Here is an 18320-nt window from a genome sequence, read left to right as displayed (position 1 = left end):
TACGTAAACTGGCCATTCCAGGACCAACTGGAGAAGAGATATATCTCTCTTCATTCAACTGGGATCATACAGGTGCAATATATGTCCCTATCAGACCCCAGTGAAGCTGACAGCCAAGATATGCTAATGACAACTCAATGATTCAAGGGAGACCTTTTTCTGTTCATAGTGAGCAAAGCATTTGCCAGGCCCGGGCATCAGTCATGGTCTATGATGACAGCAGCAAGAAGTGGGTGCCAATCAAGCCTGGACAACAGGGCTTCAGCCGCATCAACATCTACCACAACACGGCAAACAACAGCTTCCGTGTGGTAGGCGTGAAGCTGCAGGACCAGCAGGTAAGCTCATCAAGAATAATAAAATAAATAGAGGACTGTCTCTGCCTTCATATTTACATGATTCTTGTTTACATGGTTCCCCTTCATTGGCCAGGTCCAATATACAGTAATTCAAACATCACCAATTAATCATAAAATACAAATAATATTATTAAAGGGGATGGGGAAATAATAAAGGAAATAGTTTACATGCTTATTATAGTTTAAATGTACCTAAACTTGTTTTTTAATGTCATAGACTTGTGATGTCACAATTACACAATTAGTCTCTCATTATCTTCACGCAGGTGGTCATTAACTACTCCATTGTGAGAGGACTGAAATATAATCAAGCCACACCCACTTTTCATCAGTGGCGAGATGCCAGGCAGGTCTATGGACTCAACTTTGCCAGCAAGGAAGAGGCCACCACATTCTCAAATGCAATGCTCTTTGCCCTCAATGTGTTGAGTAGTCAAGATGGAGGTGAGTCACCATCTTTACTGTACTCTTCTTTGTTGGGACTGTTCTTTCTGTGTTCATTAGTACTGTGGTCATGTTTACAGAGTTTACAGAGTTTTCTGTCTGTTGTCATGTTGATTGTATTTGAGTAGTGAAAGGGAAAATGCATAGTATGTCTGAGCTGGAAGATGTGTATATTAAAAAAGAGGCACAAAGGCAGATAGTGATTGACCCAGGAGTGCTTAATGTAGTCTTCTCCTAAGCCACTGCTGTCAGGGGCTCCTGCCAATACCCCAGAGACACTTTGTTCAGCTTTCTCAAATAATTACAACACCAGAAGCTACTGTCAGGCTTGGGCACAGTGAGAGTAGGACTATACTTTGGCCCTCCTCAGTCACTCCCATCTGCAACATCCTGTAGACTTCCTCCTCTGTCACACATCACATATATTTGGTTGGTCCTCCTGTATTCTGCTTGGCTGATCCACAAGTTCACTAGCCCCTCTCCCCTTGATGACATAGGGACCTTGCCAGGTGGTCTAGAACTTGAAGAGTTGGGAATGAGGACAAAAAAGCACTCACCTGGATGGAATTCTGGGTGGTCAGCAGGCTTGTTGTAAAATTGCTGCTCTGCTCTGTTAGTCACCTTCAGGATTTTCTTAACCACAGGGATGCACCTTCCGATTTGTTGTAACATATACTGGATATGTTTTATGATGGATGGGTTTGGAGCTGGTTGGGACTTGTTGACCTCCTGTGCAATACGGAAGAGTCCTCTATGTCTCGTCATATGGGGAAAAGCGTGTGTGGGATGATGAGGTCCCAGCTGCACTTATCGTCACCCAGCACCTTGAGAAGCATCCACTGGTTGAAATGCTCGACCAGACCATTACTTTATGGGAGGTCAGAAGGGGTCCCAAGATGAGATATCCAAAGAAGACTGTAGAGGTCACCTATGAGTCTGGAGACGCTTGGGGTTTGCTGGTCAGTTATCATGTCTTTTGGGATGCTCACCTTTGTAGCCGGGGGTGGTATACCTTCAGGGTGGTGGGTAGCATAATCAACCAGCAGCAGGACATATTTGTGTTGTCTGGCAGACTGTGAAAGTGTCCTAAGTCACTCAAAGAACATGTCAATGATGGGGAGCGAATGGCATGGGGTGAGGTCTATTGGCATCCATGCTTAATGCATCCAGTCCAGGATTTTCTCCACTGTGTTTTGTTCCCCCAGATGCCTTTTCAGGGGGTTGGTATTTGTAATGTGCATGACTTGTACCACAAGCAGGTCAACTGTCTCCCCCCAACTGGTGGTCTCAGAATAGGGGTAATTGTGGACCACTGCGTAGTGTTATGGTAACTCTTTTCATGAAAGAAGGACTCCTAGGTCACCTACTGAAACAGACCAGAAAGAGATTGGCGCAATGGAAAGGGTTTTCCTCCCAGGTTTGCATCCTCCGCATCCTCTTCTTCCAGGGCCACCAGTTGTGGGGTCTCCTGCATAAGGAAGTCCCTTCTGTTTCTTCATGTTTGTTGGTATTGACAGGCTCATTTTCTGGCTCACCAGAGAGTATCAAATCCTAAGAAATCCCTCTCAGTCAGGAGATGTACCGGTATCTTGGGCACCACCTTAAACTTCAGATTCCTGGCTTCTAGAGAACCCGCCAGTCAAACAGTGGTGCAGGGTACTTGGCAGATGTCTCCATGTACTCACTCATGTAGACTTGTAAATTTGATTTTGATACCTCACTATCAATAGCAAATCAATACTGTAAATTATTTAAATATTAAATTACTTTGAAATGTACGTGACCAATAAAGGAATCTTGAAACTTGACTCTTGAAATAAACAAGCCTATCTATGAATTAAGCCGCAATATGTACAGCACACTTTCATCAAATACCGCAATTTCCAAATTGATTCATTACATTTAAAATTTTTGGTGTCATGATGCACCACCCTTCTTGGCCAGCGACTGCCTCCAATGTGTTGAGATATGCCTCCATGCCGTTGTCTAGTGTCAGCTTCATAAGAAAGCTATGTGGGCTTCATTGCATGGTGCTGGTGCCATATGTTACACCAGGATGACCTGGTACACTGCAGGAACAGGGGGAGATAGGCAAACATGGTTTTTGACCCAGGAAGGTGGGGAATACAAGGATAGTAGAAAAGAGTAGTGACAGGTTGTGTGATCTTGTGGGTTTGACCTGGTTGTTGGCTCCAGTCAGGACATGGCTTCTTTTGCTTGGGCATAAGGTATGTTTTCAGTGAGCCTAAGCCAAATATAGCCTCAACTTCCTGTTCTTAGGTGACAGGAGTGGAACCCAATGTGGTCTTCTGCTGTTGTAGGCCCTGCACCTTATGGTTCAGTGTATCATGAAATGCTTTCAGAGACTATGAGATCCTTTTAGGCTCACATCTCTTGCAAAGATTTATTGTTTGAGCTATTGTAACACACCTGCCATCTCAAACCAGTGCAGTTATTCTGCATTTGTGTTTCTGACATGAGACTTTAGTGAAAATCCTAGGAGATCAGCAGCTTCTGAAATACTCAAACCACCCATACCTCGGTCCTACCAACATGTAGCTGGAGCTGGTGCTGGTGCTGGGCTAGTTTTCGCTTGGTGCCTATTGAGAACCAGCCTGCATTTCCACTGTTTTCTAAAAAGAATGGAACAGAAATGTTATGTAGGAGGAAGTGAAAGTAAAGTAAAGGTTAATCTGTATTTCATTTTTTTGGATTTATTTTTCTGAACCAAAAGAAAAGTTTCCAGAGTATGACTCATTGCGCACGGTATCTATTGCCTGTATCCACTTTTGTCTCCTTAAAGGCTCCCCGTCTGTGTGTGTAAGTGAGTTTATTCTTTATTATCAGTTATTGATTTACTGCTTTCCTTTTAAGGATTGTTCAATTAGAGTCTTTTAAAAACTAAACTTTACTCATGATCCTTTTAAGGATCGTGCAGTAATGCTAAAAGCTGCTGAACTTTGCTGTCCACCTCATAATTTCTTCACCACTCAAATGCCAAAATATTTTATTTATTCAACCTGCGACATATTTATACTTTGTTATTAAATCTGGTCAGCAGATCGATCTTACGTTTTTCTCAGAATAAAAAAAACTATGTAACCTTGCATCATTTATGTGAATTATACATACACTGTTATAAGACTAAACTATATCGGTTATGGATTGAATTTTATGGGTATGAGGAAGGTTTGGACACCATAGCCCATCCCACTTTCACTGACGTTATGGTGCCAAATTCTGCGCCCAGCTTTTCTGTGGTGCTGTGCTGGAGACCTTTTTCTGGCCCAGGGCCATTTTTTGCGATGGAAATACATGGAACCAGTGCCAGATTGGGAAAAACTCTGCCACCAGCACTGCGTTGGTGGAAACGAGGCACCAGTCTGACAAGAGCTGATGTTCTCCATGCGTCACTACCACAAATTTAGAAATAGAGAGCGGTTTCACTCCCAGTCTTTGTCAACTTTTCAGAGAGCTGAACGTAATACTGAGTCATTGAAATAACAGATGAGAAAAGGCCGCAATTTGCATAACCTGATCATGCAAAGTGTGACCTTTTCTTGTTTGTTATTTTAACTACCATTTTAAATACCATTTGCCAAATGCCGCTACATGAAAAAGTCATACAAAGTTTTACCAGCAGGTAGACTCCCCAGATGAACCAGACAATGAAGCTCTGTGGGTACACAGGTAAAGTAAGCTCTTCCATTTCCCCTCACCTCAGGTCCAGCTGCCCCACGCCAAATCCAGAATGGGGCCCCTGCAGATGACCAGGAGGGGCAGAGAAGGCAAGGCCTCCAAGCAGTACACACAGGATATGAATGACAAAACATGCGCAGCTAGCCTGAAAATCCGACTGGAACACAAACTCAATTAGGCTAACAGATTACCAAATTACACTTTACTTGATGGGGCACAGATAACATAGTATGCTGTTACTTGTGTATTTATTAACCACAAACTAAGTCTTAGTTACATACTGATCTATTACATACTGATTTGTTCATCATTAATGAATTGTGATGCTTCTTTTATCTCAAGCAGTTTCAATATTTTTACTATACAGTGGTACCTCAGTTCTCGAACTCATTATAACTCGAATTTCTTATAAGTCGAACCAACCAGTTAGAAAAAAATAAATTCCTAGAACTCGATCTGAATCTCAGAAGTCAAACCGTGAACACAGACATAAGATAACTTGTACGCGCGGGGAAATGAGTCACGCAGCACATCTCTCAGCGGAAACAAAGGGTAATGCTTCAGTCTCAGCCTCGCATTCACTGTGATAGCATCATGCATGTTTACACTAGCTGAATACATATATTTAGACAGTAAAAATAGATTTAGACAATGACAGTAACAGTAATTATTTTATAATAAAATACATTTTAAAATAAAGATTCCTTATTTTAATATTAATAATAAATCATTAATACATTTAATTATAATAATATTGTTGTGTCCAGCGGGGACGGAACGGAGACAAAGGCGCAGACGTCAGGGTATCGGGGAATACGGGGTTTAATTACAGGTAAGGCAGGCAAAACGCAGATGGACAATAAAATGACCGGACTGGGGAAACAAACTCAATCATGGACTAAATACAGAGGACTAATGACAACAACCAGAAACAGCTGATCACACAGGGATTCCACACGGGGTTAACAAGGGGGCGTGGTACACGGAAGGAGCGGATGATCGGGGCAGGACACATTGTTTGGATACATTTATTTTCCTACTTTAAAAATTACTGTTTTGATAAATGTGCTTAGATGTGTTTAGTACAGTTTATGCTCTTGTTTTATCCGGTTCATTTTGTGTTTAAATGCTAAAAAACATATTTCATTGTAATTTTTTGGGGCCGGGAACCAATTATTTGGTTTTTCATTATTTCTTTTGGGGAAAATTCGATCAGAACTCAAACTTTTTAGGATTCGATCCGGAGCTCTGAACGGATTAAGTTTGAGTTCTGAGGTACCACTGTATCTGTTAATTCTGTAAACCTTTGTAAACTACTGAAGGAACTACTGAAAGAACAAGTAATGAATAACACAAGTTAAATACTGATCTCATGTTTATCATTAATGAATCATGACACATCTTTTATCTAAAGCAGCTACTATGTTTGTTCATTATTTGTACCTCGGAAGTAACTAAGTTACTACTAAGTATTTGTGCCCCTCAAGTAAAGTATTACCATTGGTGAGCAGTTTGAACCTTACAAATTATAAAAGTTCACATGAATATCTAGACGTAAAAAGTGAGAATCTTCTAGTGGTGCACTAAGACCAACCTTTCTGTACAAGTGTTCTCCTTACTGTCTGATTGGAAGGGGAAGGGGCTGAAGGATATACATCTGACAAATATTGAAATAGTAATGAAGTGATATTTTGAAGCTGATTCGCACTGCAGCTAAACATGTCAAACGAAAATAAGACCTGTTTCATGAATTAGTCCTTACATCACCTTATCTGGTATATTTTTAAATCTGATCTCAGTGATTCATATTGAAATCTGGTTTCTTGGAAACATCAGAAACACTTGGGAACACTCTCACTAGTGACCAATCCCTATATAGGGGGTGCTCGGGTTACGACACCTCGACATATGACGTTTTGAGTTTACGACACTCACTCCCATAAAAACTTTTGAACCGTTAATTAGTGTCGTACTTATGAACTACGTGGGCAAACTAGTTTGCTTGCATGCGGCAGAAGAATACGCAGTAATGCGGCGTATGAGTGAAGGAGTTGGCGTACCCCAGTATGCTTACCTGTGCCATTTTTGACTGTTAAAAGCGCAAGTGTTCCATTTGTGAAGGGGAAAGCCATCGCGATGGAAGTGAAATTAGACATTGTAAAGAGATCAGAAAAAGGGTGTGTTTTGATTTGCACCAAAATTCGGGTTACGTCACTGTCGTAGGAACGGAACTGTGTCGTAACCCGAAGACCCCATGTACTATATATATATAATATTCTGTACTTCATGGCATTCATTAGGATATATGTCTGCAGTGGCCATATTTCTCAGCCCATAGCTGTTTTCTTGTGCTTAAAGTGCGAACAATGTTGTAGCTAGAGTACCCAACTTTTTTCTCCCATATCCGAAGAAGGTTCATGTGATGGTATTGCGGTTAATGTTGTCCTTTTGGATCATATACCTTCATCTCAGCCATACACACCTACTTTCGTCCCACAATGTTGTACATTTGGCACCAGCCTGTCCCTGTATGTCCACAGACAGGTGATGGAGCAGCAGCAGATGCAGGCACAGGAAAGGGAGAGACGGGCCTCCAACTCAGGTGAGCAGCTTGGACAGAGCCAGTGTCACCCACTGCACAGTGCTGCCACATGTCAAAGGTTACCAGTGAATCCCACATGCGATCTCGTATCAGGGAAGCAGAAACATGGCACTTAACATCCTGGGATATCCTATGGCTTTGTAGGCCATACAGTATCCAGCTGTTTCACTGTATATTCTGTGATAGTAGGTTATACAGTATCAAACTGTGTGCCTGTATATTCTGTGCTGGTAGGTGATACAGTATGCAGTTATTTTCCTGTATACTCTGTGCTAGTTGATTATATAGTAGGGGTGGGCAATCTTATCTGCAAAGGGCCAGTATGTGTATGCAAGTTTTTGGGATAACCTTTAAGTCAATTGTTCAAACCGAGGTGTGAGGACTCTTCAGTCAGTCAGTTCTCTAATTAGTAATCTAATTAGGAAGTTGCAGAAAAAACCCACAAACCCAATGACCCTTTATGGATACGATTGCTCACTCCTATTTTACAGTATCCTGCTGTTTGCCTCTATACTCTGTGCAGCTAGGTAATACGGTATACAGCACCCAGTCCTTTGCTGTATGCTCTGTGCTTGTAGGTTATACAGTATCCAGCTGTTTGCCCATATTCTCTGCGTTAGGAGGTCATACAGTATCCAGCTGTTTTCCTGTATGGTCTGCCCTGGTAGGTTATCCAGTATCCAACTATTTGTTTGTGTGCTCTGTGCTGGTAGGTTTTAAACTATCCAGCTGTTTGCGGGTCGGGGCTAGTAGGTCATACCGTATGATCCTGTTGTTTGTCTGTATACAGTGTCCAGCTGTTTGCTTGCATATTCTGTGACAGTAGGTCATTCAGTATCCAGCTCTTTGCCTGTATACTCTGCGGTAGTAGGTTATACAGTATCCAGATGTTTGTTTGTGTGCTAATGGGTTATACAGTATCCAGCTCTTTGCCTGTATAATCTGTGCTGATGGGTTATACAGTATCCAGCTCTGCCTGTATACTCTATGCTGGTGGGAAATACAGTATCCAGCTCTTTGCCTGTATGGTCGGGGCTAGTAGGTCATACAGTATCTTCCAGCTGTTTGTCTGTATACAGTGTCCAGCTGAATTTTGCTTGAATACTTGACATTAGGTCATACAGTATGCATCTCTGCCAAGTTGCAGCAAAAACCCTCAAACCCAATGACCCTTTATGTATACTAACTCCGATTTTACAGTATCCTGCTGTTTGCCTCTATACTCCGTGCTGGTAGGTCATACAGTATCCAGCTATTTGGTCATATATTCTGCGCTGGTAGGTTGTACAGTATCTAGGTGTTTGCCCATATGCTCTGTGATAGTTGGTTATACAGTATCCAGGTGTATGCCTGTATACTCGGCACTGGTAGGTTACACGGTATCCAGCTGTTTGCCTGTATACTCTGGACTGGTAGGTTATACAGTATCCAGTTTTTTGTCATTATATTCTGTATTGGTAGGTTATATAGTGTCCAGCTGTTTGTCTGCATTCTCTGTGCTGGTAGGTCATGCAGTTTCCATGTTTGTGTCCAATTGTTTCATCCTGTCTCTCCTGGTTTCTGGCTTTCACTCAGTGAGAAAATGTGGACAGTATCTTAGTTTAAGGGCATTGTGGCTTTTTCTGTTTCTGCAGGACCCTCTGCTTCCTCGGTGCTCAGTGTGGCCCCCACCTCAAGTGTGCCTGCTGCCATGCCTGCCCCCATTGGCATGTATCTGCCACCTCCACCTCCTCCAGGGCCACCTCCACCTTCCACTGGACCGCCTCCACCTCCACCCCCACTCCCAGCTAGTGGAGCTCCATGGGCACAGGGCCAGGTTGCCCATCCCCCCTCGGGCCTGGCAGCTGCCATTGCTGGGGCAAAGTTGCGTCGTGTGCAGAGGGTTAGTGATGGACACTGGCTGAGTATGATCATAATAAGGATGGGATTAAATCCCAGTACACACAGAGTGTTTTTACACTGCATCAGGTGCCATACTTTTGATACAGTACTTTTTGTTCTTTCCCTTTTCCATTGACTTCCAATTGAGTACCAGTACCACAAGTGCCAAACCAGCTGGGGTACTTTTTTGGTACTTTGGGATGGGACTTGAAATACTTTCTTTGTTGATTGGTTATGCAAATAGCCTGCTTCTAAAACAATACAAGTGGTGTCTTGAAAAAAAAATACAACAGTAAATGGAATTTCCATAATAATGGAAGCGTGTACAAATGAAGAGACCCAAGCTTAATTGTGATCAGCTGGAAAAATCAGATACAAGAAGATCAGGAAAGCATTACAAGGAATAAAGTATTTTGTATAATTGGAAAATTTTGCAATGATTTTCCTTTTTGGGTGCCATGGTGGTGCAGTGGTTAGCACTATTGCCTCCCATCTCTGAGACCAGGGTTCAAGTGTCTGCTTGGGTTCCATGTGTGTGGAGTTTGCATATTTTCCCTGTGTCGTCATGGGGTACTCCAGCTTTCCCCCACAGTCCAAAGACATGCTAAGGCTAATTGGGGTTACTGAAATTGCCCATAGGTATGTGAGTGTGCCCTGCGATGGGCTGGCCCCCCATAATGGGTTGTTCCCCACCTCATGCCCATATCTTCTGGGATAGGCTCTGGACTCCCTGTGACCCAGTAGGATAAGTGGCTTGGAAAATGCATGGGTGATTTTCTTGTAATAAATCTAGGGGTATTTATAAAGCAAATAAAAAAAAAAAACACAAACCCATCTAGGAGTAATTTAAACAGTAAAGAGGAAAATGATAATGATTCCTTGGGAGAACACATGTAGTGCTTCATGCCAAAGCAAGCTGCAAGCTGACTTTTACACATATACTAAAACAGGGGCCTCAAACTCAAATTACCTGGCGGCCACATGCTACGTGGTGTTCCTCCAAGGGGGCCACGTAAAAAATCGCAAAAAAAAACATGTCCCATCTTTTTCACTTGAAATTTAAAATTTATACAGTCATTAACTATATTCAGGACATTCTGGTCACGTGGTCAGTCAATAAGCTCCATCTGAAGTATAATCTCATAAGATTTCAACTATTTACTGAAATTCAGGCAAATACAAATAATGCTGACACATCATAGTTACGCTGAAAAATCCATAAAGAAGACGGAAATTGGTCTAAACTATTCTGTTTCTAGAAGATATGAATACAAATGTACATGGAATTAGTTTTTAGCAAATGGGTATTCCGCTAGTTTTGAGGCTGAGGCAAAGTGCCGTTTCCATTACACTACTGACAATATGTAATGTTCTTACAAGACAAAGAAACACTGAAAACTTCAGTGTACATTACTGACAAACTATTAGCAAGTTAAACAGACAAACCATAACATTTCCCCCTATTTTGAAGTTTCAGGGTGGTGATCACAAAGATTAAAACCCAAAATATTACCACACCAGAATTAGTCCTCTTAAAAGGCTGAAAAAGCTCCAGAGCATTGTAACTGTCTTCCTCCATGTTTTTACTGACACAAAACAAACCCATGTTCCAAGTGGTGTCTGTCTCCATTTGTCTGGGGGACTGTTGCTACCTTTGGTTGATGCAGGAGAACTTTTTCAAAGTGCAGTAATGAACCATAGTTTTAATGGTAATTCAAATTTGAAAATGTAATACTAAGTGTCGGGAATTTTACCATGAAACTGGTAACCATTTCATCCCTAGTACAAAGTAAAGATTGATTTGAGGGCCAGATTAAATAGAAAAATAAAAACATGATGCAGACCATATGTCTCCAGTCCGCAGGCCAGGACTTTGAGACCACTGTTTTTATCACTGACCATTCTAGAATATCTTGAAAAGGAATAATCATTAAAATTACAAAACTTGCTTAGTTTTTTCCACGTGACAGAGTAAACATGTTCTAGCAAAGCTTAAACTCCCTGTGCTATAATGTCTGTACAGAATTGAAGGTAAGAAAAAGCCAATTTTCCAGCTGACTAGTAAGTGGTGCAGTGGTTAGTGCTGCTGCTTTGCAGTAAGAAAGTCCTGGGTTCAGTCCCTGGGTCCCTGGACCTTTTGTATGCTCTCTCTGTGTTCATGTGGGTTTCAGGCAGAGGCACCAGTTTCCTCCCACAGTCCAAACGTGTGCAGGATAGGTTGATTGATGACTCTAAGTTGGCCCAGTGCGTGTGTGTGCACCCTTTGGTGTGTTGGTGCCTATCTGGGGTTGGTTCCTGCCTGTGCCTGTTGTTCCTAGGATAGGCTCTGGTCCCCCCATGTCCCTGGTTGGGATTACATGGTGATGGATGGATAGTAATGTGAGAATTGCATGGGTATAACATGCAGTGATGGTATTAATATCACACACTGTCTAACCCTATAATATACTATTGCTATTTTTCGAGGAAGGAAGGAAGGAAGTATTTTGGAGGAAGACAAAATACCGCATTGGGATGTCATTCTGTACCGGCACCAGTTTTTACATCAGTGGAAAAACAATACCTTGAAGTATCATACTTTCATGAAGTACCAAAAGTACGGCACCTGATGCAGTGGAAAAGCACCCTTAATGTGCAAAAGTCTTAGAAGTCAAGGAGAATGTGTGAAGCTGATTATCTGGCATGTAAGTGCGTATTTGGTCAAAAAACATTAACAGAATACATGAAAGCAAATAATGACATAATAAAGTAAGGATTGTTGGCTAGAAGTACACCACTTAGGTCTGCAAACTCCCAGATTTTACCACCAGCTCACTTAAGTATCTTATTTAATTAAATTTGATGAGTTATTTGTTAGCCAAACATGATATGGTAGTAGACAAGTCAACAAATATCTGGGTATTTTGCCAACAAATACTGGGGTGACTTTAGGAGAGGTTTTGAAATAGCTAAGCTAACACACTTTGACAGACATTATCATGGTTTTAGACCAACATGAAGATCATTTAAGCGTCATTTCCTTTGACTCTTAGTCTGACGACAGCGCCAAGGGCGACGCCAACAGAACGAGCGGTGGCCTGATGGAGGAGATGAACGCCCTGCTGGCGCGAAGGTGAGTGTGGGGGGCTGTCAACCTTTTCTCACTGACGATTTCTGTCCTGAACTGTATGGTGCCTCTTTAATAAATATCCGATTTGGTGTCATTTATCATGTATGTATTATCTAATAATTGAATATTTATCGCTTGGGAAATCTAGTCGAAAGATCATAATTTAAATATGTATTTACCCCAGATTGCTGAGTATTTTTAAATGAGTATACTGTATATGTCAGTGTAATGTTCTCGATGGCAGAAGGAAAGCAGCAGAGAAGCCTGTAGAAAAGGAAGACAGCCAAAATGTGAGTATGTCACAGGAGGTGCCCTCATGCCAGTCTGAGACGTTGGCACTGTAACTGGCGAGCTTGTCTATCCATTTGTAAGGATTGCTGCATGTGGGTGAGCCCAGTACTGGTGTTTACTAAGCGTGTCTGACCGCACAGCATCAGTGCACTCTGGTTGACGGTGACTACTTTGTCTTACAGGAAGACCTCAGCCTCTCTCCATCTCCTGTAACACGTGGGGCAGGTAAGCAGGTGGCTGCCTCTCATTTTTGACATATACAGACGCTCCTCTACTTACGAACTTTCAACTTACAAACTTTCAGACATATGACCGAAGAGGACTGCAAGTCCAAATTGTGTTCCTCAGGCTCGCGTTTCCTGTCTGCAACACCATTTTTTTTTCTCTCCACGGCAGTTCCGCCTACTATGACTTCTGTCCGCTTCTCTCGCCACGCAGCAGCGTAGCGTGCATACTCCCAGCATCCCAATTCTTTTTACTTGCGTATACCCTTAAAATTATGTTGAATATCAACTTACGAACATTTCAAGTTACGAACGGCCATTCTGAACGTAACTCATTCGTAAGTAGAGGAGCGTCTGTATATGCAAATAAATAGCAAAGCTCCAAAAAAGTTACTTCTTGCTGGATGACTAGAAGAACATCACTTTGGTTCCAAAACCTGCCTTCAGGGGCTCCTCAGCCATTCCATGTATTTATTAAATTTAAAATAGCTGAACCAAGTAATTTTCACAGGCATGATGTTACATCAGTACATTTCCCAACAGGAAGATCATTTAAACAGTTTTCCTTTGCATAGTACTGCTTATAAAACATGCAAATTCATCACTTTTGGACATAGGTGATGTCATGTCAGTATAGGTGGTGTCGGGGACAGTGTCTGGTCTCACTGTGCTGCTTCTGTTCCAGAAGCCCAGCGGAGGCCTTGGGATCGAGCCAGTTCTGCAGACAGGTCATCGCTTGTGTCAAGGTGAGCCCAATACTGCTGCTTGCTCCTAATATTAGTGCGTCTTTTATGTAGCCTGACCCTATGCATGTCGATGCAAACCAAATTCTCCTATACAGTATCTGCACAGTACAAACACCCCTACCTCATGTAAAAGCGTGTTTACTATCCAGGATGGCCCATCTTGTTCTCAGTGCTTCCTAGGACAACTTTTGCAAGATTCACTTGTGAGATATGTGGTCCACAAGATGTCAAACTAATAGCTGAATAATGCAACATCTTGAGCCTTTGGAGAGAGAGGTGTTACAAAAGGAGGCACCAGATAGCTGATTATTAAAAATAAAAATTGAGAAGAATGTGGAGGAAGCTGGTGGAAAGGGAGAGCCAAAACTGAGTCTGATGATGAAAGTTAGGTTATTAAAGCTGATGTTCAGATTAAAATATTTGAAGGGGATCGAATTGCAGTGAGTGGCATTCCTATAAAAACAGGAACGCTCTCGACAGGAACACCCCTCATCGTTTTCATTGGTTCTTATGCAATTATGTTTAACACAAACGTCATAGCCCACACCAGGGAACACAGTTTGCCGGGGACTTCCTGCTTTGCTTGTATGTGTTAAAACTGTATTAAAACAACAAACATAAATAGTTCTCATTGGCCTACAATGCCACGATTACTGCTTAAATTGGTCGAACACCGTTCACATTATGATTCCGCTACTACTGTTTAAGTGCCGTTAGCATGTTTGTTTTAAACAGCGAATGTGATACATCTAGAGCAGTAGTACTCATTCCTGGTCTTCATAATTCACTGCCCTAAATATGTATTTCCTACTTCAGCACACCTGATGGTGTTATGATTGTGTAGGACAGGGGGTCGCGAGGACAGGGATTATGAACCCATGATCTGGACATTTAGAAAACAGACAGGCTACTGCTGAGGTGTCCATTCTCGCTTCTGGAGTGCTAGAACATTATAATCAGGTGTGATAGATTATGGCTGGTCCTAAATTGTAAATTATTCAGTACATCCATAAAACAAACACAACTGATAACTAACTGTAGTGGAAGTGACAAACAAAGCTACATACTGTATAGAGCATGATTATACTGTAAAACAAAGATAGTTAAATGTTCATAAGGCAATCGCAGAGACAAACTGGTTGTTTTAGCACTTTATTTACACACTTTTATTTACACACTCCTAGCACCCATCTTCTGATTCAGGAGCAAAGCACAGTACACAGGGATTTGCCTTTTCTCACAAACTTCTGCAATAAATAAGTGTATGTCTGACATATAATTAAAAACAAATTTCAAAAGAACTCCTCATGATCCTCGATTCCTTTTTTAAACAGAAAAGAAGGTGAAATGGAGAAATACATGGTGTGCAAAAATCAGTCTGTTTTTGTAATCATGTTTATAAGCACTTTATATCTCTATATATGAGCTCAATATGTATTGATCAATTACAAATTTACCGAACAGCGCAAGCTTATATTGTTAACATACACTCTGAGAAAGACGGTGATGGAATACATGTCTAATGTATTATAGCGCGGGTGCCGTTCAGGTGGGCTACCTCTTTTGCATAATCCCCCCTGTAATACAGGCAAAAGGGACAGTGTAAAACATGCCGTCTCACTGGAAGTGGAGTTTCTCCACTTGGTATGATTGACAAGTGGCGCTGAAAGAGAGAGGAAGTACTAAGTTTAACATCATGTAAACATTTTACCAACACATCCAATTATTAAATCAGCTTTAAAGTGTGAGTCTGAATGTGAAAATCTGAAAATCTCCACTTTTTAGTGTCACTTGCCTTCTAGTTGATGCATATCTTTCGGCAAGCCCATTAGCTCACACACAGTGACACACATCTTAGTATTGTTTCGCTATTGTTTCACAATACTAAGATGCATGAACTGAGTCAGGGCTGCTCATCCTAGGTCCTGGCACCTAATATCTGCAGGGCACTTGATCGCCAGGAACAGTGGTGGGCAAGAACTAATTTAATGTAATCCTTGTAGACAGGGTTGTTTCTAGCTATTGAAAAGACAAGGGGTTAAGTCAAGTTTATTTGGGGCTTGACTTTTTTTTTTAAAAAGGACGACTGGCATCTAGGCTAAAATATTCAGGGCTAAGCTTAAAATACACAGGGATATAGCCCCGAGTGATCAGACCTAATGACCCCCATGCTGGTGCATCTAGCAGTCAGAACATCTCGTTTAACCACTATTAGACTTTCTTTAACACAAATAACTGTGGTGTCACCAAGTTAACATTTGTCCGTGGTCTTATGCCATTAACGATATGGCTGCTCAACTTTAGCATTACAACTTGTTGACTTTGACAAGACGTGCACTATTTTCTGTTCATCGAGATGACATTAAGCATTAAGGAAAAACACATAAAAGTTACATACAAACATCACTCACCGACATGTGCAACTCTTTTAAGTGAAATATATTCGCTACAAACCTTGCTTTCATTGAGGTTCTGCAGTACTTTGTTTCCAGATGCCAACGTCATGGTGGGGGAGTTCCTGTAGGGACCGCAATTCTACTCTGTTGAAATATTTTGCTAGAAAAGCAATTTCTGCCCTTCACATTTGCTCATTTCACATTCACGATTTTGGTCATTCATGAGTTTGCCGTGAACAATTACACAGGAATATTTTTGCTGAAAGATCGCAGAAACTCAGACAATGCCTAAGACTAAAACAATACTGAAAATGATTTGGGTTGTATAAAATTATATAATATATAAATATTTGTAATACGTAATATTTGTTAGTGTAAGCGCATACGAAAAGTCTTGGCTTGGGTACGCCACACATCTTTGTCTCGGTAATCAGTCTCACTCACGTTTCTCTCAGTAACTTTTAAACTTTTCATTTATGTTAATTTTACATTTTCAATAATGAGTCCAAATAATGAGTGCTCCCAGTGCATACAGAGTAACTTTGTTGACACATGGCCATTATTTAGATGATTTGCATATTATATAAAAATGTTAAAGAAATTTGACATCTAAAGTGGTAACAAATAGACTTTTATGTTATCGTTCAGGCTAACAGACTGTTATGAGTAGCAGTTAGGGGTGCCTCTATTGCATTGATTAGCTATACAATGTATGCTCGTGGTCAAGTACAAAAATTCATGAATGTATTGTATGGTTGCTGGAAATAATGGGGTGATTTTAGTAGAGGTTTTGCAATGGCTAGGCTAGTACACTTTGACAGGCATAATATCATAGTTTTACACCAACATAAAGATCATTTAAACATAAATTTCTTTGGCTGCCTAATATATATAGTATAATGAAAGTATTATTCATAAATTGTCACATCAGCACTTCTTTACACAGCGTGTAGTCAGAGTATGGAATAGTCTTCCTGATAACGTAGTGCAAGCTGAATCCTTGGGTTCCTTTAAATCAGAGCTAGATAAGATTTTAACAACTTTGAGCTATTAGTTAAGCTCTCCCGAAGCGAGCTCGATGGGCCGAATGGCCTCCTCTCGTTTGTATAGTTCTTATGTTCTTATGTACAGTTGCAGGAATCTGCCACACCAAACCCTCACTAATATGATGGTGTTACTGTATCAAGTCTTGAGTCACTGTCAATGTTTCTCCAGTAAAAAAACTAGGGTATGCAAATTCGGACAATTATTCATCAGCATGTAAGGTCATTGATTAATATCATGCTGCACCAAAAAGTGCAGGTGCGGCCAGATCATGTGCTGGTGTAACCAATTGGAAAACTAGTAGCAGCAGTGCTACTACTGGAAAAGCTATCCTGGAGCCCTGGACAAGCAGACACAGGAGGATGCCAGGAGAGAGGTTAGGGTACCTACTGTACTGTGTAAAGCTCTTAGGTGGCCAAAGAAAATGATGTTTAAATGATCTTCATGTCGGTGTACAAACTATGGTATTATACCGGTGTTAACAGTTTCAAAATCTCTCCTAAAGTCACCCCAGGATTTGCAGGAACCATCCAATGTACCCATGTATTAGAGCATACCTCCTACAGCTAATCAATATCTCACTGACCGTTTTAACTTATTTAATTAATTAAATGAGCTGGTGGTGAAATTTAATAAACACATGGAATGAGTAATTCCATGTTCTAATACTAAATTGTGTGTTTTGTTCTGAGCAAAAGTGCACTTACTGCCCAGATAAACAGCTCTAAACATTCCTTTTGACTGCCTAAGACTGTTGCACAGTTCAGTAGCTGCATGAGTCAGCACTGGGCTAGTAAGGGTTCAGGCAGCGGGGGCCAGAGCAGATCCAGTGATTTTACTGGTGTGGCAATGGGGTCATATTTTTCCAGTTGTTGGTGTGGGGGGGGGTCCTTTAGTACATTTTTCTAATCACAGGCATTATCTATTAATCACATACCATGATAAATGAGGTTTGGCAGCTCTGGTTTACAGGATAAAATGATTCATATCTTGTTTTTATTTTTTGTGAGGAGTGGTAACTGGGGTGGGGCCATGGCAACCCCTTAGATTCACCCCCATCAGGCAGATGTTAGAGTTCTACTTCATAGCTAGGAGTTGTAAGTAGAGTACAGGAACTACAAGGACAAAACAGGTGCTTGAGATGGAGATATTGTATTTTCCTTAAGATAGGGCACACTATCGGGTCCTGCAGCCGCCCCAGTCCCGGCCATGCCACCTCTGAGGAGCTTTCAAGATGACAGGTCAGGAGCCTGGGCTCTGGATCAGTGGGGCTTACAAATCTCACAGAACTCACTGTAATGGCAGCAGAAAAGCCCTGAGCTGGATCAGCACCTGAAGATGGATTCTGAATATAGTGTGAGGAGACTATGGGCATTCATTTGTCAGAAGACACTGGGGTTCATTAATGGTTTTTACTCCCCACAGGGTACGACCCGTAGGGAGCAGCAGTGATATGGACGCCTTAGACTTTGACAAAATGAAGCAGGTAAATTTGCAAACAGACACTTGTCAGACAAATAGACTC

At 41.4% G+C, this 18320-nt stretch overlaps 1 protein-coding gene across 2 annotated transcripts in view; it reads left to right on the top strand.

Annotated features, from left to right (window-relative positions):
- The window catches only part of LOC111833683 (ena/VASP-like protein), a 64499-nt gene that overhangs the window by 43356 nt on the left and 2823 nt on the right, over positions 1–18320 (top strand). Inside the window, exons 2-11 of one of the 2 annotated variants that reach the window (XM_023792196.2) lie at positions 170–338; positions 626–803; positions 4528–4591; positions 7043–7104; positions 8739–8986; positions 12018–12097; positions 12339–12384; positions 12568–12610; positions 13295–13355; positions 18221–18281. In XM_023792196.2, coding sequence (XP_023647964.1) covers positions 170–338; positions 626–803; positions 4528–4591; positions 7043–7104; positions 8739–8986; positions 12018–12097; positions 12339–12384; positions 12568–12610; positions 13295–13355; positions 18221–18281 — 1012 coding nt within the window. The remainder of the gene's footprint in view (positions 1–169; positions 339–625; positions 804–4527; positions 4592–7042; positions 7105–8738; positions 8987–12017; positions 12098–12338; positions 12385–12567; positions 12611–13294; positions 13356–18220; positions 18282–18320) is intronic. The other variant, XM_072702506.1, reaches the window with a different exon arrangement.

This window comes from Paramormyrops kingsleyae, chromosome 19 (assembly GCF_048594095.1).
Source record: "Paramormyrops kingsleyae isolate MSU_618 chromosome 19, PKINGS_0.4, whole genome shotgun sequence".
Lineage (NCBI taxonomy): Eukaryota > Metazoa > Chordata > Actinopteri > Osteoglossiformes > Mormyridae > Paramormyrops > Paramormyrops kingsleyae.
Note: the sequence above shows the minus strand (reverse complement) of the source record. Positions and strands in the feature narration are given on the sequence as shown.